Here is a 22,973-nt window from a genome sequence, read left to right on the forward strand (position 1 = left end):
GGAGAGGCTAATAGTTTTCTAAACGCAGGTGCACATCTTGTATTTCCAACATCCTTAATAATTTGTCACCTCTCATGGGAGATCAAAATTCTTCCGGTACACAAATCCGTTCACTTCCTATAGGGCCAAACATTACTTCATCAAGTATGATTGATGCTTTAATCCTCGATAGCAGATTCTTCGACTTTTCTTCAGAAAGAACCAAAACGCTGCATGAGATCCCCATGTCGATTATGCTAAAATTGATGGACTTAAATCTGTCCAATAGTTGCCTCAAGAAAATGGACAAAATTCCCATTACCATAACTTGTTTCATATTGAGCGCAAATAGAAGAACGATGATTAACAGGAGGAACTCTCTGTATTCTGCAACTCAAAATACGTGAACATACACAGACATTTCTCCCAATAATCCTGATGATGCTCTTCCAGCGACCAAATCTATGATGCGGAGAAGGAAGAACCCCAACTCAAGAACCTTTGTTCGGTATTCCCACCATTGATTTTTGTTGGATTTGGTGACTTCACCTAAAATTAAAATAGCCACTTACTTTCCTCTGCTTTGATGTTACATGCTTCTCTTTGCATAAAAGATCAAGTCTTGCAACATAAAAGACAGAGAAGTAAATGAGAGAACCATCGTGGATTATAAAGGACAGTGACAACAAATACACCACAATGCATTGCATATTTGACAATGGTTAATTGATGTGTTGATACATAATGATTTGACCTTTTGAAAAGATGAACACACAAACTCGTCAGAATCATGCATCGATGTCTAACATCATACGTTCCATGCAAAACCTCTTTCGAATATTAGCGGCCACGAAAAGCATCAGGCGTATCCATGTCCCCCTTGACCAATTAAAATGTTATTATTTGCAGATCACAGATATTCCTTCAATTGAAATATACAAATACTCCAATAGATAAAATTAGGAACCGACTAACATACTCTGAATCATTTAATATATATTCAGTAATAAGTTAAAACAAAACTTATCTTTATATTTAAGCATCGATGGTTACAAGGACTACAGGCTATGGTACTTTCACCGTTACTTTGAACTCTGTATCCAGACTTTAGATACTCTGACTGAATAAATATTCATCCACCTTTAAACTTCGCCATGCAAGACTTGGTCCTGTAACTCCATTCTCGAGTATATAGATGCATAGATATGCAAATCATTAGAGTCTTCCCCCGAGTGCTATCCTCCAATGTTTTGTGAATGATTTACTTTTACTAACACATGTGAACACTTTCCAATTGGCTCTGATACCATGTTAAAACTAGAGCCTAGAAAACTATGAAGATAATCAGCAATAAGAAAGAGGGAAAGCTGAAACAAAGAACACCAGAATTATCTTGGGAAAACCCTTCGAGAATGAAGGGAAAAACCCAATCACACAACACAAAAATATCTTTATTGATAATGAAATGTTCAAGTGTACAATATCCTTTGCATGATGCAAAATATATAACAATAGGAGAGACTCTTCACATGATAACCGAAAGGTCTCTTGAGATTCCTATAACTCCTATAATTAATAATAACTTTTCGAATATTCATGCCACAATGCATGTGAATGACACATGTCATTACATTCAATATTACAATTTAAACATAAGTGTCCTTTTCAGCTGAACGTAACAATAAGGGTAATAACGTTCATATTTCCAGAGATAAAGATCTCTATCGCAGCTACCATCTTCAACAATGATCACAGGGGCCCATGAAGTCATGGAGTCACACACATGACAATAAAAGAGTTTACACATTAGACATCTTTAGAATATATTAGTACAACAATTACATTGCTAAACCTCAATCTCAGAGAAGAGTTTCACAATACCAAGCTTACCTCTAAAGTATTCAACCTTTGTCTTGGAGAGAGGCTTGGTGAGAATGTCTATTGTTTGTTCATTTGTACTAATATATCTTAACTGAAAAACATTTCTTTCCACCTTGTCTTTACTATAATGGTAGGAAATTCTTATATTCTTTGATTTGTCATGGAACACAGGATTCACTGAAAGCTTTATACAACTCTGGTTGTCATAGTGAATGATAGTAGGGTCCATGGATTGTCCAAACAATCCTAAAAGAAGTTTCCTCAGCCATAACAACTTCTCGAACTCCCATGGATGCTGCAATATACTCAGCTTCTGTAGAACTTTGTACACCAAAGATTGCTTACTACTAAACTAGGAGATCATAGCTGATCCTAAGCTAAAACAACACCTTGAAGTGCTTTTCTGATCATCTATACTTCCATCCCAATTTGAACTAGGAGATCATGTAATGCCCCGCCCGGGAATCCTTGGAACATAAGGATAAAAATGCACCAATTTATTTTTTAAAAATAAAAGTTACCTACTACAATGCAGATTAACCAAGTGCAATCTTTAAGCATCAACAAAAGATAAGAACATGGCATAACATGTTTGGAAACACAAGTGAAAGTCTTTCTAACAATTCCAAAGATTCCCAAGCCGCTAACCAAGTACACAGAATGGAGGACACACATTCCCAAGAACTATACAAGAGATCTAGAGAATCATCCACAAATCCCAAGAGGGAGATTCTGCATTATCTAACTCAAGCAAGATGTTCCTTGTAAGCCCAAAGTAAATGTTCCTAGCATGGTTAAACATACTAGTTCATTTCCATCTAACCATAACACAATCAATACCAATAGCAATGACCCTCACGATAATGCAAAAACCAAGGGAACAAAGTCAAGCCCAAAGGAAACCACGTTGAACATCAAAAGTTGAATCCTGAAATTTGGTTATGTCTGAAATCTTGTCAAACTTAGAAATTTGGAATGTATATCTTAACTCCTAGAGGGTTGGAACCCCTCTCAAATGAATCATCGTATATATAAACAATATCATCAGTATATATTTAATACGTATGCAAGGCACTAAGAGCACCCTAGGAACCAACTCAAATAGCTCAAAACATCATCAAACATCCAAATGATAGAGACGACAGAAGGTAGGTAGAGACAACAAACTAGGAGACGCCCAAGCACAAATGCTAAACTTCGGAGACGCCAAACACAAAAATGACACAATCAAGTGAGGTCAAAGACGACAAATGACAAGCGCAGACGCCAATTTGTGTAGATGACAAAACACAAATGACGAACTACACAGATGACAATTCATTGAAATGCGTTTGATTTCTCAAATTAGAAATGGCGTAGACAACATTCTCGAAGCAAAGACAACAAAACAACAACTTCAGGAAAAAATGCATGAAGTAAAAGCTAAAACTAAGATGGAACCAAGGCATAACTGATAGATAACAACCTCCACACTCAGGAGTACCAGGAAAACAAAAATCGAGGCAATATTCACTCGATGACATCAAAGCATAAATTGTTACAAGATAAATCTAAGCATCAATATCTACTACATCAAATATACATATGTACCATCACGTAACTTTGTAATGAAAGTATGAGCATGCAATATCCAAGTCCTGTAGCTAGAGGAAGTCTATCCTTGTTCACCAGTCCCCAACAATGGTATAGTTAGTAACGCCTCCGAACCATATGGAACCCAAATGCCCAAGCCCCATGCTCATGGAGATAGTAACCCGACTACAAGCATAAGGAAAACACTCAAGCAAGGGTGATAACACACACACCAAGCTAATGCATAAACTCAAGGGAGGGTACCATGACCCAATGCAATGTACATAAATGAAAATATAGTAAAACATGGAGAATAGTCAACATGAGGACCAACATCCAAAGTGCATACCAAGTTCACTCAAGCACATCAAGGTCACTCCTCAGTACTAACAAAGGTTGGGTGAAAAGACTCGAGAGTGGCTATGTCATCACATGGCTCATGATGACCCACGTGGCTACGAGTAATCCTTCTCTCATCAAGAAAACTCTACTAAACCATATCAACATTTGTTGATGGCAAGGCAAGGACTCACCACATCAACATCCTCAAACGATGGCAAGGTAGTCTCATACATGTTTTCACCATGTTTTAATCTCATTCCTTAGTTTGCACTTACTAATAACTCTACCAAGGGTTACCCTAGGACCCCTTTGTGTCATAGCCTACCTTGGAGAGCCACTCCACTCCACTACTCAACACTAACTAGGTTCATCTCATTACAATGAGGCATAACCCAAAATAATGCAGCAAGGCATAAATCAAGAAAGACTCAAAAGTCACAAAAACCATAAAAGACATCGTGACTCAATTGGTCTCAATACCGAGAGCATAGGTCACTTAGACCTCGACATAGGAGCATAGCTCAACTATATACTTGGATGTAGTCTCAACACCCTACATCCACACATCACATGCAAGATCATCCTCAAACATGGAGTGTACCAACACAAGGTAGAAGAAAGAAGTACTAACTAAGCAAACATAGAAGGCTCAAATAAGATCCTTAAAAACAATACAAGAAGACACTCAATCAGTTGCAAGTTGAGAGTACGGGTCTCCCAAGATCCCATCGAGTAGGAGTAACTTAACTAATCTATGAGGATGCAGTCTCAACCCACGCATCTAAAATCCAAAGTAAAACCAAAGTGTCCATAAAATAGACAAGAACCCAAGGAAAGAGCATAAATCACAATCAAGCTCTATTGGTCTCATCACCAAGAGCACGGATCCCAAGATGGTCCGACATAAAAAATAGGACACCAACATCCCTAAAGGAACCAAGACAACATCCACATCCCCAAAATCCAACAAGGAGCTCAAGATCATAAAACATCAATATTTGGCCAAACCTGACAAGGGTTCAAAATCAGCATTTTAACATTAAAGGACAATTTTGACCGAAGATATAAAACACTAAGAATATCCTATGACCATTCTGATTTGGTCAACATACTTTTTGAAGCAAAGACTATCAACCTCAAAATCTAAATCATGCCAAAAATGGCAAGTGACAAGTCCAGGAGGACACACAAAACGAGGCTATGAAAAAGGGTAAAAAATCTAACTTAGAATTTTGCTATGAAAATAAAACCCATTTTTTCTGAATGTCCCCAACAACACACTTTTAAAATAAAATTCCACTTTCGGACAGTTCACGGAATTCCTGCAGCATAACGACATAGAAACATGCATTTCAAAACCTACAATGCAAATAAACCCAATTGGGCATGGAAAAAGCTCAAATAAGTGGGGCAAAAGCATATATACATCCCACATAGCAATAACAATAAACAAATTGCAATTACGCAAAGAAACAAGAGAGTAATGAAGAGACCTACCTCTCAAATGGAGAAAAACATAAAATGAATAGGAATAAATAAAAACACCACCAAATGGATTGACACATTCGGCAAAGGCGAGCAATCCTGACATGAATCCGACGAGCCACTCCACGCTAGAATCCAACAAGTGGATCAAAACTCAACAAGCAAATCTTCAGATTGCTCACAAGAGGATTCCAGCAATTCTTGCTATCCAAAAAAAGTGAGAAATGAATTCTGATTTCTCATCATAAGTCACTTTTTCCTCCAAAACCAAAAAGGATAAAATAAAACCACTTGAGGTAATTAAATTAAAACCCCAAAAATCTGCACAAACTCAACTTGGGTTAATTTAATCAATTCGAGTTAAATGGAATAACTCTATAACAAAATTGTCAAGAATATAAAATAATTAAATTCAACATTATAAATAAAATTCTCTTCTATGACAACTGCGGGAACTCTAATGCACAAACACACCATTTGTCTTTCACAAATGCATAATGAATCCGGATTTACAAAGCATGTAACAAAGGGATAATATAATAATCAGTTACGGATACATCGTCCATATGAGGATGATATTGGCTCAAAATGAAAGGTCAGATCTACTATGTTGTGTGCCCATTGTCGGGGATATAGGTACACACTCAATTCTAAAACTTGGGATGAATATACCCAGTACCTGTTCAGTAAACATACAAACATCAAGAGAAGACACTCTTAATATATAATAGCCGAAGCACATATAACATAGATAATCACAATGAAGGAGAACGAAACACTGTGTAGACCTTGCAAGTGACTACGACTCCGTCTCACTTCATACTAGCACCCACGGGCAATCTATGCACAACAGGGGTGCAATACAACATAACCTATAATCACCTTAATATTGCATTTAAATTAAAGGCATTTAAATCCCTAGCAATATGAGCATATGTCAATTTAAATCCCTATAGAATTTCATCAGCATATATAAAGCACAATGTCTAGGAATTATTGACAATCATCCTAACAAATTAACCCAATCTTCTTGAATGCAAAACATCTCATATTTTATCATAAGGAATCATCATGAGAATATGCTCTAACTAGTGCATAACCACATAATTAAACATCATAGTGTTTCGCTTAATGAAACCTATCTTTCTAGCTACTTCAATAATTATTTAATCATCAAGTATACTTCGTTGCGCTTACAATCCAAGGCTTGAGGCTCTATTACCTCTTGGTAAGGACTAGGTTGGAAAGGCACTACATATCATAGTTGATCCTAAGTTGAAACAACTCTCTGGAATGCTTGTATGATCAATTATACTTCCAGCCCAATCTGAATTGGTATATCCTTGCAGATTTAGATCTTCATTATTATATTTTAGACCATAGCCAATTGTGCCTCATAGGTATCTCAGAATGTATTTTACTGCAACTAGATGTAACTGTCTTGGGTCACACCTGAACTGATTAAATGCATTCACTACAAAGCAAATGTTTGGTGTAGTGTTGACCATGTACATCAAGGATCCAATCATTTGCTAATAAAGAGTAGCGTCTGTCAATTTTGAATTTGTTGCTGCTTCTTTAACTTATGCAAGTTTGTTTCCATAGGAGTGGCTATTGCTTTATAATCCATCATCTCGAACCTTATCAGAATGTCAATAGTGTATTTTCCTTTAGAATGATACCATTAGTTTGTTGCTATACCTCTAAACCAAGAAAATCTTCTATGGGGCCCAAATCTTTCATGTCAAACTCATATGCTAAGTTTTGTTTACATTCGGCAACGAGATGGTCTTCTCCTATAATTAATAAGTTGTCAACACAAAGAATGAGAATCAACATTTCACCATTAATTGCCTTGAAGTAGAATCATATCTGCTTCATTCTTGGAGAAGCCTAGACTTAAAATGATAGTGATCTATCCTCTCATACCAAGCTCAAGATGCTTGTTTAAGACCATATAGAGAATTCTTTGATTTGCAAACATGAGAACCATTACCATGTATTAGAAATCCTTAAGGTTGCTCTATGTATATTTCTTCTTCTATTATGCCATTAAGAAAAGAAGTCTTCTCATCCATTTGGTGAATTTTGCATCCTTTTGAAGCAGCAATAGAAATCACAACATTAACAGAGTTTTTTTTTAAATATTGTAACAATGCGAGTTTTGAACTTAAGACCTCCAAGAAGGAGGCTTCCCCAATTCACCGCTAGATTGCAGGTGGGACTCCTTAGCTGAGTTGTATTGAGTAACTGGAGCAAATGTCTCTTCATAATCAATTCCCTCCTTTTGAGAAAAGCCTTTGGCAACAATTCTTGCTTTATAATTTTCAATATTGTTGTCTACAACATGTTTGATTTTGAAGAGCCATTTAGATGAAACCATTGATTTGTCTTTTGGTCTAGGTATAATGTCCCAAACATCGTTCTTAAAAATAGATTGATATTCTTTTGTCATAACATTTTTCCAAACTTGATGTTTAAAAGCTTCCTCTACATTAGAAGGTTCTGGTTTGATAATTTTACTCATAAAGGAAACATAGATGGAGTATCTATTCGGTCTTTTTCTTTCCCTAAAAGTTGATTTTGGAGATGCATATTTTCAGCCTCTAGAATCATCTTTCTTTCCCATAGAGGTGTTTTCCAATTTGCAATAGTGTTTGTAGGCTCATCAGCAAAATCCATTGATTCATCTTGATTATCATCTTGCATATGCTCACGAGTCTTTCTCTGAGTCTGAGAAACATGATCCTCTTCCATATCTCTGCCTTGCTCAATTATTTTTTTGTCCAGGGATGTAAATCATATAGGCTTTAAATGTTTCATTGTAGCCAACAAATATTCCCTTTTTTCCCTGAGGGTTCTAGTTTGCATCTCTTTTCTTTGGGTATGAATGCAAATGGGACAGCCAAAGATTCTCAAGTGGCTTGTATCAGGTTTTATCTTTGTAAATGCCTCTTCGGGGATTTTGTTATCCAAATGAGAACGGGGACATCTATTTTGAATATAGATAACAGTACTAGGGCTTCAACCCAAAAGGAGGTATGAAGGTTTTGTCATGCATCATGACTCTAGTTGCTTATACTATTGTCCTATTTCTCCTTCCCACCATCCATTTTGTTGAGGTTTGTAAGGAACATCAAACTCCCTCTTAATCCCAACATTATTACAAAAGGTTTTGAAGTTATCAGATGTGTATTCCCCTCCATTATCTGATCTTAGGTTTTGATCCTTTTACTTGACATATTTTCTATTAGAGCCTTGAATTCCTTAAACCTCATAAGGACTTTATCAAATTCTTTACATTTCAAAAAATATATCCATGTTTTCATTGAATCGTCATCCTTAGAAATAACATAATACAAAAATCCTCTTAAAGAGGTTACTGTCGTAGTTACTCATAAATTTGAATGAATAAGTTCTAATATATCTTTAGATCTACTTTCGCTACTATGAAAGTTTCCTTTGGTGTTCTTTCCCAAAGCATCCTGTCCAATTTCCTTCATGTTCTTGTTTAAGGTTAGGTAAACCTGTTACCATTTTCTCTATTGAAGGTAGAGCACGGAAGTGCAGATGCCCTAATCTTCTATGCCAAATATCACAAGTATTAGAGAATTCATCAATTAAGGCTTGAGAAGGAGAAGTGCAAAGTTTGTATAGGCATTTGTGTCGAATTCCTCTAGTGTGAGCTTTCTTGATGTTTGAATTCTTGGGTCAAGCTAGAACTTTACCATCCATGAAGGTAATTCAATATCCTTTGTCTTCAAGGGCTGAAATTGAAACCACATTACGGTTGATACTTGACACAAATATTACACCTGTCAATTGGAGATAGATGCTTTCAAACAAGTGTCTCACGTCTTTACACAAAAATTCTACTCATAACATTAACGATTATATGCTAAATAGGTTTTTTAAAAGAGATTGTATATGACTTAAAACTAACACGGTTACATTGCAAATTTGATAAAAAAACTTAAAAATAAAGAAAGGATAAATTGATTATACTTGTATAGTTCAAGTCTTGATTCCTTTCATAGGGTAGTTGAAGTCATCTCCAATGGTAACTTCTCATTTGAATTTTCCACCAAGCTATCAAGGTGTTCTCTAAATCCTGTAATATGACGAGATGCTCCACTATTAAGCACCCAAGTGTTAAGACTGGTAGACAAGTGACTCGACATGGCTGAATAAAATACAAATCTTTCAGAGTCCTTTTCCGAGCTCGTCTTACTAACTTCAGCAATAAAGGCTTGAGGTTTAGGCCTTCCAGGACACTTCAACGCATAGTGACCATATTTGTCACATCTGAAAAATTTACTTTAGACATGTCCCTCCTCTTAGATGAGAGTTTCCACTTGAGTCTTTGTCTTTCTTCTTTTGAAGTTTCCTTTCTTACCCTTGTGAGAATGAGAATTGAGTACTTGAATATATAATCCCCCTTGTGATCAATCTTGACTCTTCTTGAATACAATCAGTTTTTAAATGATCAAACTTACAAAGTTTAGATCGAGCACTTATTCCTTGAATGAATGATTCCCAAAATGTTGGGGTCCATTTAGAGCCAACATGGTTAACTCCTTGCTATCAATTGTGTGGCCAATGGTGGATAGTTGGTCTCTTAAGTCTGTTATCCTTATGAAGTATGATGTGATGCATTCACCCTTGTTCATTTTCACATGGTGAATTTGTTGTTTTAGAGCAAGAGCCCTACTTGTATTATTTATCTCATACATGTTCTCTAAGGTTGTGAACGTGTCATATGCAGTATCTAATTTTGATATGATTGGAACTATATGATCCTTTACAGCATTCAAAAATATCTTCGTGGCTTTGTTGTTGTTTTTCATCCATTGATGTTTCTCACTGCCTTCACAAGGTGTAGATGTTTCCTTTCCACAAATGTCTCTTAACTCATGTTCTTTTAGGGCAAGCATTATTCTAAATTTCCAAGATACAAAGTTTGATGCTCCTTCAAGTTGATCCTCGAATCTGGAGTTGTTCACCTTTTTGTAGAGTATATAAAGAACTCTAAAGGCAGTTTAGACGATCTCTTATAAATCTGATATGGATCTTCCTTATGCTGCCTCTGATACCATGATAAAGTTTGATCAGATTTATATGCTAATAGATTTTTTAATTTAATCACTGTTTTGCAGGTATATATGCAGATCAAACAATCCTTTTAATATCCTCTGTTGATGAAAATATCACAACAATAACAATATCAAATTAATGTGATATAAGTTAATATGAATCTGCTATGATCTCAGGATTGATATCAATCCAATGTATTGCAGTTAAGTATCACTGCTATATCTTGACTTTGCACTGATTAATTTTTGTACTTGTTCAAGACATTGATATCGGTCTTCGTATATATATTTTGGTAAGAGACATGTCTCCCGTAGAGACATGATACATTAAACCTGTCCGATAACAGTCTTCCAACAGCTTAGTTTGATCAATAAGTATGTTGTGATAATCACAATTAACATTGATACAAATTATTGATGCAAAGCATGATCTATGATTATTATATTAAACCCAATTGTACATTCATATGTTTAATAATATATGTGTGTGTGTGTGTGTGTGTATTGTTATATGTATAGATGCATGATTTTTAATTATAGATCATGCATTATGATAATCAAATACTCAGATCAGAATACAGAATGGATAGAGATTAAAAGCTCAACACCAGTAGATCATTTATGCATTTGATTCCATCGGTTAGAGTAATCCGATGGAAGCTACACTTCTCTAACAAAAACACCCTGAAAACCATCATGCCACTTTGTGGGAGTGGTACTACTTCCAGTCTAAGTGATATTGTGATTTTGAACTTGAAGCAAACAATGATGATCTTGATTTAGATTCTTGTGATGATCAATGAAGTTTGAAGACAATTATTATTTTTGATTGTCAATTTTGTAATTGTAATGATTTTCATTTGTGATATATATTATATGGCATATGATATAATGATGATATTCAAATTTTGAACTATAAATTGGCATTTAATATTTATCTTTATCGCTATCATTTGGCAATTCGCATTGATCAATGATGAAGTATCATACTATCGAATATATTAAATTTTTAAAATTCTGTATATTTCGTTACCTAGTTCTTGTAGTTGTACCTATAGCTGTTCTTGTGCCTGTAATAGCAACTTAGTAAAAATATATAGGATAATTTATTTATATAATAAAATTGGTAACAATGTTAAGGCAATCATTTTATGCATAAAAGAAAATTGTAAATAAACATTTATTCGAAAAATGATGCCTTCATTGCCATATTTAGTTGTCAGCTGGTTCACAGGTTAAGACTAAATTCTTTTAATAAGTTTAGAAATATTTTATTAAAAGGAATATTAACAAATCTACTCAAGACAGAACTAAAAAGGAGCTAGGCGTAAGGATATTACCTAGATGTTTGGTGCAATGTGAAAAAGATGTAAAATATAGCATAATAATTTGTCCTAGATTTGTAATTGTTTTTGTGTAGAAAGATTATATTTGGCATTGTTTTGAAGAGAGTTTAAATAGTACCTAGAGTGAAACAAAGATAGCAATTTAGAAAAAGATATGGTATGACCAGAAAACATCAATATATATTAAATAAATTATAATACTAATCTAACAAAGACAAGAGGTACTTGGAGATACTGCAAGATCCAATAATAGTTTCTTTCCTTATATATTCATTCAGTGAAAGACAAGAAATTATAGCTATAGATGATGGATTCAATGCAGGGCATTGGCACAGCTTTAACAGTGTCATTATACATTTTCAGTGCTGCCTTAGTGACCGAAATGTAAATATTTCTGAGATAGCATTGCTATTGTAATGTTATCGTCCACTGATGAGCTGTATAACTTGGTATTACTCTCATGCTTAAGTATCCTCAATAAATTGACCTCAAAATAGAGACATTCCATGATGAAGGGCTACTCCACCCTATAGCAACAAAACAAAAACACAAGAAATGCAAGAAAATTACAAGATTCAAAAAATCTCAAAATGTTAGCCAAAATGGGCTTTACAAATCTGCAAGCATTGCTATGTAAGCTCTATATTGAAGAACTCAATCATGAATGCATAAATCTCTATCCCAAGCCCCTTTTTATAGTGCTTTTGTGCCTCTTACAACTTGCACCCCTCTAAAAGATCAGCACATTTGCAATCAAGAAATGCAACACATAACCAATAGATCACTTTAGCTTTTCCCTAGGAGGGCTTCTAAGGTGGCGTGGCGTCTCTTTAATTTTTCTAAATGGGTGCCCAAAGAGGTGTCTTTTGAATTTTCTACATAACCACCCATCACTTGTGGCTACATGTTTCTTCCCCCTTTCCATTTCGCACTTGCACCGGCTCCAAATTTATCAGTCGCAATGTCACACAATCATAAAGAATATCTTTATGGATTGTGGAACCTAGTTCTTGAACTTTTATTTTTCTTTGTGAGTTCTCTTTTGTCCTGATGATGGTTTCTAGAGTGTGACCCAAAAGTTGACTCAAAAAATTGTACACAATCAAAATTCACAAGGATAAAGAATATTGTTAGGAATTGTGGAGACCTTTTAGCTCTTAAACTTGTTAGTTGCTTGCTTTTAAATAATAATCTCTTTCTTTTAATGATCACTGCTCCTCATTAATTATTCACCAATCTTCATAATATAATGTATCCAATAGCAATCTTGGATGATTTAATCTTTATCTATATACATCTTAGACATATGCCAAGGTGTTGTCGTCCAGTATAGAGTATATTAAGTTTAGTCAAAGATAGGTATCAAGTTAATTTTGTGTATAGAATAGGAGTCAGCCAGCAACTATCTATATATATAATTGTTGCCTATGTCCTGTCAGGGCATGACAATCTTGTGTGTTTCTTCTGTTCAAGAGATGGATTACACATGTTCTGAATAAGAAATGGGCAAATATGTATTATATTGAATGATCAATAAGTAGACTTGCAAGTAAATGCCTTGTTGGACATATTTTTGTAACGCAGAATCATTATCAGTCCTCTCAGTAGCAAGTTTCATTATCAGGAAAAGTCAGTTGCATGTAAAATTTGACTCTATTACCCTGGATAGTTACCTATCTGAGAGTATCCTGGCCAAGACCAAAAACCTAGATGCTCAGACTGTAAAATCAAAACAATAATTTTTATTTTTTGTTTATCTGTTCAAGTTGTATCATGTTCTCAAAGTGCCGAATAAGATAAAATATTAAGGATTTAGCTAGTCTGAGGCAGGATCATTTCAGACCTTAATACAGGTGTGAGAACCTACTCCTTTATGCCAATATCTCAGAGCATAAGGGTTAGAATTTCTGATATTGAAGATAGAGTTTCCCTACCAGGTCTAGCAGAGCCTAAAGTGCAGAGAACAAGAAGCCATTCTCTCTTGTTTGTTGGCCACTGATTTCAGAATTTCGAGCATTAAAGATAGCTATTTTATAGAGACAATCATGCAATCAGTTGGGCACAGTGACACTCTGGTAAAGTTATGCCCAAAATAATCCAACAAGTCCAAAGGAACATAGCTAACAATTAACTAACCTGTGATTTATTTATAAATTATCATCTGTCTGTCAAATTTATTTTATTATTTAATCTAACCTATACTTTGTAGTAATAAGAAAACATTGGCCTTATAGGTCAGGTTTTGATTCCTCTTCCACAATTCGTTAAAGAGGTATGGATTCAAACTCCATGACAATTGTTATGGCTGCCCCTTCGCAGTAATTTTCTTGTTTTTTTTGAGGAAACAGTTGAGTATTGTAGTTGCGAGAGAGATCGTTTTTATCTCAGATGATTGCTGAGAGTTCTCTGAGATTCATCTGCTGTTTGATGCTTGAGTATATTTGGTTATGCCCCTATCAGTTTTGATCTTCAGAATATTTTGTGTTTCTGCTGTGTTATACCAAGCTGCTCCTGTAATGTTCGAGCTTTGACTTCGCTTGCAACTGTCCCTCTATGTATTGATATTCAGTGGCTAATGACTCAGCTGCCGAATCAGCCTCACTTGCACGTGTTGTTTAATGGCATCAATGTGGAGCTTTCAACTGTTGGGGAAATTATTTGGACATTTCTTTGTCTGTGCTGGCTTTGATATGAAGTGTCGATTCTCCTCATGGTTCCATCGGTTCCTTTGGTGTCAACTCACATCACTCTTTATGTGTGTGCCATTCCACATTTTCTTGCCATGGTGGATGGTTGTAACGGCAGATGCCTCATCATTTTCCAAGCAGTCATACTTGAATTGCTGCGAGTGTTGGTTTTTCTGTAGTATTCATTCACTTGCAGAGGTGTATTTTATTTTGGGGCTTCATCTGAGATTACCATCAAGAGGAGTTGTGTTATTTTCTGGAATTATTATCAGTATTTATACAATCTATGTCTACATCAGTTCGAAATTTTGTTGGATGAATGATTGTGTGTAAGGATGATCATTTTGATGTTGAGTTCCTAAGCTACAGGATTGCAGCGTGATTATTGTTCTTGATATCAGTATATTTCTGATGACTATTGAGAGTCAAAAATCTTTGAGAAAGACTATTATCCTGCATAAGCTTGAAAGCCTTGTAATTAATTTTTGAGATCATAATAAAGGAGGAAGTTTTTTGGTGTGGCTGGGTTTTTTCTTTGAGTAGGAGGGTTTTTTTCAGGATAATAAGTGTGTCATCTGTTATTGTATTTCTGATTGTTGCATTCTTATATTCTGGTTCAAAACATTAACATAAACTCCATGATAATTGTTATGGCTGCCCTTTTGTAGTTGTTGTGTTTTTTTTTTGAGGATCTTTTTGGTTTTAAGGTCCGTTTCTTGGTTCACGAGCCATGTTGCTGTTACCTTTTCTTAATGTAGAAAGGTCCTTTCAAATCCCTCCTTGGTTCATAGCTCCAGTCAAAATCATTTATCGGATAAAACACTATCAAAGACAACAGTAATATTTAGAATATAGTTTAGAACCTTTTAGTTTATTCTAATGTAACATACATATTTTGAAGATATGCTTATTAAATTTAAAAAAAAAAATAATGATGTTATTTTGGTACATAAAATTTTGAGCAATCATCAATAATTTAGAAAAAAATCTGAATGACACATTAATGAATATTATTAATTTTTCTGAACAATTTTCCCTCTACTATAAATCATCATCAAAATTCCTGTGAATTGACTTTTTGAAAGATATAAATCATAAAAGCTTAGGGTACTGTCAAACTTTTTGAATATAAACAAAACTTACGAAGACAGAAAGATACAATACAATCAAATATTTAATCTAGTTTGTTTGATAAATAAATATTGATTGAGCAGCAATAGGAAAATTGCAGCTTTTGAATCGTGAGAGTTTTATCTACAAACTCTTTTGCCTTTCAAAATTTTTGATGGCAAAGTTAAGAGAAGCTCTGTTGAAAACTTCATAACCTTGAGTTTGAGAATCTCCATATTTTCTGGGATCTAATGTCAGCTGAAAACTGAATTCCTCAGTTCTCTCATATCTACTAGAGAAGAGAGACTCTGTGAGGTGACTATCATCTCTAAAAATTGTTGAACAGCAAATAAAAAAGAGAAAAGCATTTACGCTGCAAATATTATTAAATATGGATTTCTCAAATAATTTGGTTACATTATTATGCATTGATTTTATAAAGCCATTATTTTATCTTTTGAGAATAACTTTCCACCCAACTACTAACCTAACAACTAAATTTTTAACGTCAATCTTAATATTTTAACAAAAAGTACCCCTAACCTTAAACCAATACACCTTTTACTTGTGTTTCTTGAATAGTTTTTTCTTTTATATCTCTTAAATTCTATATATATTTATTTTTTTCTTATCCTATCAACATCTTTTATGTAAATAGTAAATACACTAACTCTTCTTAAAATGAAAATAAAATACATTTGATAATGATAATTTTTCCTCAAAAAAGATACATCCATACTTGTATTAACAACAATGCTCCACAAGCTACATTATATTTTGCTTTATTGTATTCGTTTCCTTTTATATTCAGACTTCATTTCATGTCACTTTATAGGTGGACAAGGCACAGTTTGATAAAATATTGAAGTATATTGAGCTTGGGAAGAAAGAGCAAGCAAATTTGTTGATTGGAGGTAAATGTTGGGGTGACAAAGGATTCTATGTTGAACCTACCATATTCTCTGATGTTCAGGTATTTGTAGAAGTTTGTGGCACTTCATCGCAAGCTTTTTATTTTATGAAGTATTCTGATTACATTTATCTATTTGTCATGCTTATGCCGTGATTTACAGGATGGTATGAAGATTGCCCAAGATGAAATATTTGGACCAGTCATGTCTATTTTGAAATTTAGGTGAGTTACTTCGAAGTTGGTACTTACTAACAATATTTATTTTAGAATTTTATGCAAGATTAGATATTTTTCATATTTTGATGATTTTCTTACAAGGTTGATGCTAAAATAACCTTTTTAACTGTAGGACGGTGGAGGAAGTGATAGAAAGAGGAAACAAAACAATATATGGTCTTGCAGCCGGTATAGTAACCAAAAATATAAATGTTGCAAATAGACTTTCTAGATCCCTTCGTGCAGGAGTGATTTGGATCAATTGTTACCTAGTAACTGACATGGATGCCCCTTTTGGTGGTTACAAGATGAGTGGCATTGGGAGAGAAAAGTGTATATATGGTCTTGAAAGTTACATGCAGGTTAAAAGTGTTATTTGCCCTGTTTACGAATCCCCATGGTTGTAATAGATCACTTATTTATTGATCTCTGTTACTTATATCAATTAGAATAGTTATATGTAATATTAACAAGTATTTTGGTGATACATCATTTGAAGGTTTATGAGAGCCTTTTCAGAACCTATTGTGAAGGTTATGGGAGTCTTTCAAAACATATTGTGATTTGTTTGGAGGTCCATCCTTTTAATGTAACAGTGGGGGCTCTCATGTTCAGTTTTTTCTGATTCAAACTGTGTATCTGTGTGCTTTCTGTTAGCAGCATTCAACAAGAGAGTTTCAGATCCCAGCAAAATCCATTTGTATAGGGTTTAGATCTGTTTTATCTCCCTAATAAAAAAATGTATTATGTAGAATTTGTGCAAGCACTATTATTTACAAATATCAGTGCAATAAGATGTATGAAAGATGAAATAGAACTGAACTCCGAAATTGCTACCAATTTCATTTGAACATTTCGGGGTTGTGCAATTTTTTACATATTCCTTATTGCTGTTGCTCGTAAAGTTTAAACATGTCAACATAAACCAGAAGAGAACAATTGTAATTTTTTTCATATACCCGATCTCTAGTTCATTTGGATTTTGATCGAGGTAGCGATGGGCACCTATCTTTACTGGAACAAAGGGGGCATTATAGCATCCAGACTAATAGCTTTACAATATGATGTCTATGAGATGTGCAGATCCAAGCTCCAAAAGCTACCATTTTTCCCGTACTTTTTGGGTTGTGCAATTTCTATTTGTTGATTATGACTTGCTTTTAAACATGTTACAATGGAATGATTGAGATGTTGCTGCTAGATTAAGATCCCGCACTAGATACAGAACAACATACAACTCACAATTTGGTAGGTAACTTGAAAACATCATTTAGAGCATTTCCCCTATCACTGTAACATAAGCTTTAGAAAACGGTAAAGCAAATTAGTTCTTAGTGTTTCCGCCAACCCAAAAGTATGCAAGATCACCTTTTGTGAAGCACAACCATCCCAAGAGTTTACAATTTTGGTTTTGGTGAAGTGAAAATAATAGTGTTGGGAATCGTACAGGTTCGGTGATGAACACTCTATAACTGTAATGAAGGTAGGCCAAAGCCTTGCATTCCACTTTGGTGGAAATTGGATGCATATCTTGACATTTTGCCGAAGTTGAAGATTGTTTAACCTCCAAACCCTGCAAAAAGTTTTTCGTCTCTAAATCCAAACTCTAGATCTCAGCAAAGTCATACCGGCTGTTGTAACAGATTCAGCACATTGTAAAATTTTGTGAAAAATGAAAGTCTCTTGAGAACTAGAGCATGGTCCTCTTCTGTGTTGAAAACTTGAAAGCATTTGATAAAAAAACTGTGCAAAATCAAAAGATTTAGATAGCTTAGCTTTGGCTTTTTCTTCCAAAGGACCCTTCTTGATCTACTAAACTGGGTGTTGAACTCCCTGGCTCAAATATCTGTGTTTTCAGCTTTTATTATCTAATGAATACCAGCAAATTCTGAATTCAGTAGGGAACTTCAGAAAACATTTCGACAACAGTAATTTAAAAAAGGTTGAATGCATGGTACAGCCAAGGATCTGTTACGTTTTTCTTCAAAACTATTAATGAACAAGGGGAGATGTGCATGTGCACTTGCGTTGCTCGCCTATCTAATCAGTTAATGGTGATTAAATCTAACCCTTCCATCAACATCATCCTGCTATCCACTCTTCTCTGTTTGACCCTATTCAAGTTGCAGCAAAAGGATTGTAAACAAATAACATTATATGTGAATGAAAACAAAGCGTGACCCTATGTTTAAAGCAAGTCAACCATTTGAAAATTCTTTAAATCCCTAATCTTAAACTCTCTCAAGCTGCGCCAAAATTTAGTGAGTTGCTTATAATCTGTCAACCAAAAGCGTTAAATCTTTTAAAGTTTCCCATGCATTGTTGAGATGTTGACATTGTTGTCATCGATGTCAAATTCCTGTACTGGTTGGTCGTGCTCTGGTGAAGTACAAATCAAATATTTTTCCATTCAGTATATTATAGTAATAATTTATGTGGTTGGATGTCTTTGCTCCGGTAACAGTGAAATATCATTTTGGTTAATCCATGATATTAGGTGGATGCAAAATTGTGTGATTTTGGATGGATTTTGTTAGCTATTGTATTTCAAAGTTACCTGGATATTCATGCAATTTATCGGGGGATCTTGGTAATGACAGTTGTATTTAATTTCAGACAGGTTCCTATCTTGTACAATCCTTCGATTGGTACAAAAAAATTGTAGATCAAGATATCTTGGTTGTGGCATTCTCATCAGTCCATAATATTTTTATATTTTAGTGATTGTGATGTGTAACACGTTTATCTTATACATGACCTAGTTTTGGGTCCTGTGGTAGCATGGTAGGAAGTTCTTATATGTATGACTTATCTTTTAGGTCTGGTGTGTTGAAAATAGATATTTTATAATCCAAGATGACATATTTTGTGCTAGGCGAACATATGTTTGTTATTCTAATATATATAATGAACATCTATTCGATTCGAGGAGAGGGAGTGATTATGTACGCTGAAGATGATGTGATGCAAACACGATTATGTGAATGAATACTCTGGTGAAGTGAGTAGAATAGGAAGAATGAAGAGTATCAGAGAAGGTAGAAGGCTTGTAACAGATGAGAGTATTCAGTTTTGCAAAAGGTTGGTGAAGGCTGGTAAAATATTGCCAGTCGGATCTGTTGCTGTCAGTTGTTGTTTGTACTTTCAACTGGAACTGTTTCATGCATGTACAAATGCAACAATGTCAATTCACATAATCTTTAAGACTTTTTGTAATTAAATATTTTGTATCAGGGTAGTTAGCCCAACCGACATGAGGCTTACCTCTAGTGAGCCCTTGTAGAAATCATTTTAACCAGTGTCACTTTAACCGATGTTTACATTCATGAGAAAATAGCTTCTCTGTGGTTGTTTTGCATCTTGGGTTTTAATGTTAACTCTAGTGTTGTGATGTTCACCGCTTTTTCACTTTCAAGTTATTATCAGTTTTACTTATCTAAATGATTGGTTTTATATCAGATTAATTTAATTTGAGAAAAGTGTTTTGGAATAATTGATTCACCCGTCTTTTAGGTTTGATGCTTGTGTGTTGAAAATATCTTCTTATAATCCAAGCTGACATATTTTGTGCTAGGCGAACATATGTTCATTATTGTAATATATATAATAAACATCTATTTGATGGGAGTGATTAAGTGTGCTGAAGATGATGTGATAAGCATGATTATGTGAATGAATACTTATGGCGAAGGGAGTAGAATAAAAAAGTGTGTAGAGTAGTAGAGAAGGCAAAAGGCTTGTAACAAACAAGAGTATTCAGTTTTGCAGAAGGCTGGTGAAGGTTGACAAAAGGTTGTCAATCAGATTTGTTGCTTTTAGTTGTTGTGTGTACCTTCAACTAGAATTGTTTCATGCACGCACAGATGCAGGGTCGTTAGCTGTACCAACAGTATGCCTTGCTTGTAGCAAGCCCATGTAAAAATCACGTTAACTGGGGTCAGTTTAACTGAAATTTACATTCATGAGAAATAGTTTCTTTGTGTTTGTTATCCTTCTTGTGTTTCCATGTTAATTCTAGTGTTGTATTTATTGCCTTTTCATTTTCAAGTTATTATCATTTTTAATTATCTGAGTGATTGATTTTGTATCAAATTGATTAAGTTTGAGAAAAGTTAATTATCTGAATGATTGATTTTGTATCAAATTAATTAAGTTTGAGAAAAGTGTTTTGGAATAACTGATTCAACCCTCTCCCCGGCTCAATTATTCAACTCATTTAGCATTGGTATCGAAGTTTGGTCTCTTACAAATAGAGCTTATTCACATTAGGGAGATCTTGACAGTTTGAACAAATGGCAGGAGAGTGCTACTATGATGAGAATCTGCATTTTATATTGGATGGTATGAAAATCACTAAATCAAAAAATAGGTATTGAAAGAAAACATTAAGGAAACAATTTCTTGCATCTCCAAGCTAAGGAAGCATATTTGGAATTAAAAGAAAAACACAAGAAGTGATCCAGGAGTTGAATGAATCAAAGTAGAATGCCACGGATCTGAAACAATAACATGATGATTGCAAAAACATTGAAGAATTTCTCAAGGAGCATCAAGCAGAATATGGAAGATTAGAAGAGGATCGAAGGTGATATATAAGATACTATCAAGTAAAAGATGGATGAGTGGAAAAGAATCGAAGAATATCTCAAAAGCATTATCAGGCAGAAATATGATTAAAATGAGAAGGTAAAAGATGGATGAATGGAAAAGAATTGAAGAAAATCTCAAAAGCATTATCAAGCAGAAATATGATTAAAATGAGAAGGTGGATCGGGAAATAAGGAAGTTGAAATGTAAAGCTAAAGTTTGTGAAGCATCACTATTTTGGATCAACTTTGGGTACTGCAAAAGTCTTACAAAGATAAGAAAGGATTACATTTTATCGATGAATGTTCATATCAGAAGGTCAAAGGAAAAGATAAGGAAGTTGAAGTTGAAGCAAAGTTTGAGGTCAAGGAAGAATTCAAGATTATCCACAAGAAGCCAATTGAATGCTCCAAGGTACCCATTATGTAATAGTCATTGCTTTATATGCAAGAGTTTTTCTAAGTTACCATATTCGCTTCTCCCTACTAGAATTCAAGATTTAATTTGTAAAATTTGGTTCGGTTCAAATTCACTCAAAATTCTACCACAATTAGGTAAACTCTCTCAAAAGAACTTGATAAGAATTGTGGACGAATTTGAAAGTCTTTTAATTTGGACAATGGAACTTTTAATGAATTTGGGGTGAACATAATTGAAAACCCAAATGATTTTTCAATGAATTTTAAACCTACATCCATACCAGATTTCGAATTGACAACTTTTTTTGTTCATAAGACTATAATACAAGCACAGGAAGGAAGAAAATGTAAATACTTTAGTTGTCACAAGTTTGGTCATAACGTAAATCATTGCAGCAGTCAGGTATCTAATCCGGTTAAGAGAAATGGGATGAAGCGTATCTTTCATGGAGTTTGTTATGTATGTCCCAAGGCTAATCAATGCAATTTTAGGGTTCACTTAGTGAGATCATAACAAAAGATTGTCAAATGTTTTAAATGTGGTTAAACTAGGGGAGAGGACCCAATAGTTGAGCGGGGTCCAATAGTCGATCACCCTATTGTGAACATAGAGTCCAATCTTCCAACATATTTTTACTATATATTGTAATTAATTGATCTATTTGTAAATATAAAAAATTCTAAATGTTGATAAAAAATATACCAATATTTGAACACATGAAAACTTATAAATGTTATAGAAAAAATAAATAAATGAATTCATTAATGAGTGAAATAAATAACTTTTTGTTTCAAACAAAATATCATAGCTATCTAATATGTGTGTGTCACTTAAAACATAATATGTTCACTTAAATAAACATTGATATCTTAGTGTAGACATACTATTCTTATGTGTACAACTATTGGGGTAGCAATGTATATGCATAAAGTAAACCATATCAATAATATGTATCATCACAAATATAAAAGGTGAATACCAATAAATGCCTTGTATTTTCTTATGAAATGTGTGAGATTGTGAGAAAAAATTAGTGTTCAACCAATGGTCCCTTTGTGTTGGATATATGTTGTATTTTATATAATAATGTGTTATTTTTGTAACAACAAATAATTTTTTTGTGTTAAAGTATGTGTCTTTTTGTGTTATTTATAAAAGTTATATATAACAAATATTTATGATTAATAATAACTATTTGGTCCATTTAAGTTGCATATATGTTATATTTCATATAGTTATACAATATTCTATTAACAACAAGTGATGATTTTAAATTCAATTAGTAGAGATTTTTAGATTAAGCTGTGGTCGGATGTTCAAAAAGTCATTTTTTAGACACATT

The 22,973-nt window shown here is 34.1% G+C and overlaps 1 protein-coding gene across 1 annotated transcript in view; it reads left to right on the forward strand.

The window, feature by feature from the left end:
* LOC149535395 (aldehyde dehydrogenase 1-like) overlaps positions 1-17,477 on the forward strand; it is a 95,544-nt gene extending 78,067 nt beyond the window's left edge. Inside the window, exons 8-10 of the mRNA XM_089807783.1 lie at positions 16,331-16,468; positions 16,569-16,630; positions 16,758-17,477. Coding sequence (XP_089663909.1) covers positions 16,331-16,468; positions 16,569-16,630; positions 16,758-17,031 — 474 coding nt within the window. The 3' untranslated portion in view covers positions 17,032-17,477. The remainder of the gene's footprint in view (positions 1-16,330; positions 16,469-16,568; positions 16,631-16,757) is intronic.
* Positions 17,478-22,973: the final 5,496 nt, after the last annotated feature.

Source organism: Cupressus sempervirens, chromosome 10, assembly GCF_028749045.1.
Source record: "Cupressus sempervirens isolate cs-2001-9-10 chromosome 10, ASM2874904v1, whole genome shotgun sequence".
Classification (NCBI taxonomy): Eukaryota; Viridiplantae; Streptophyta; class Pinopsida; order Cupressales; family Cupressaceae; genus Cupressus; species Cupressus sempervirens.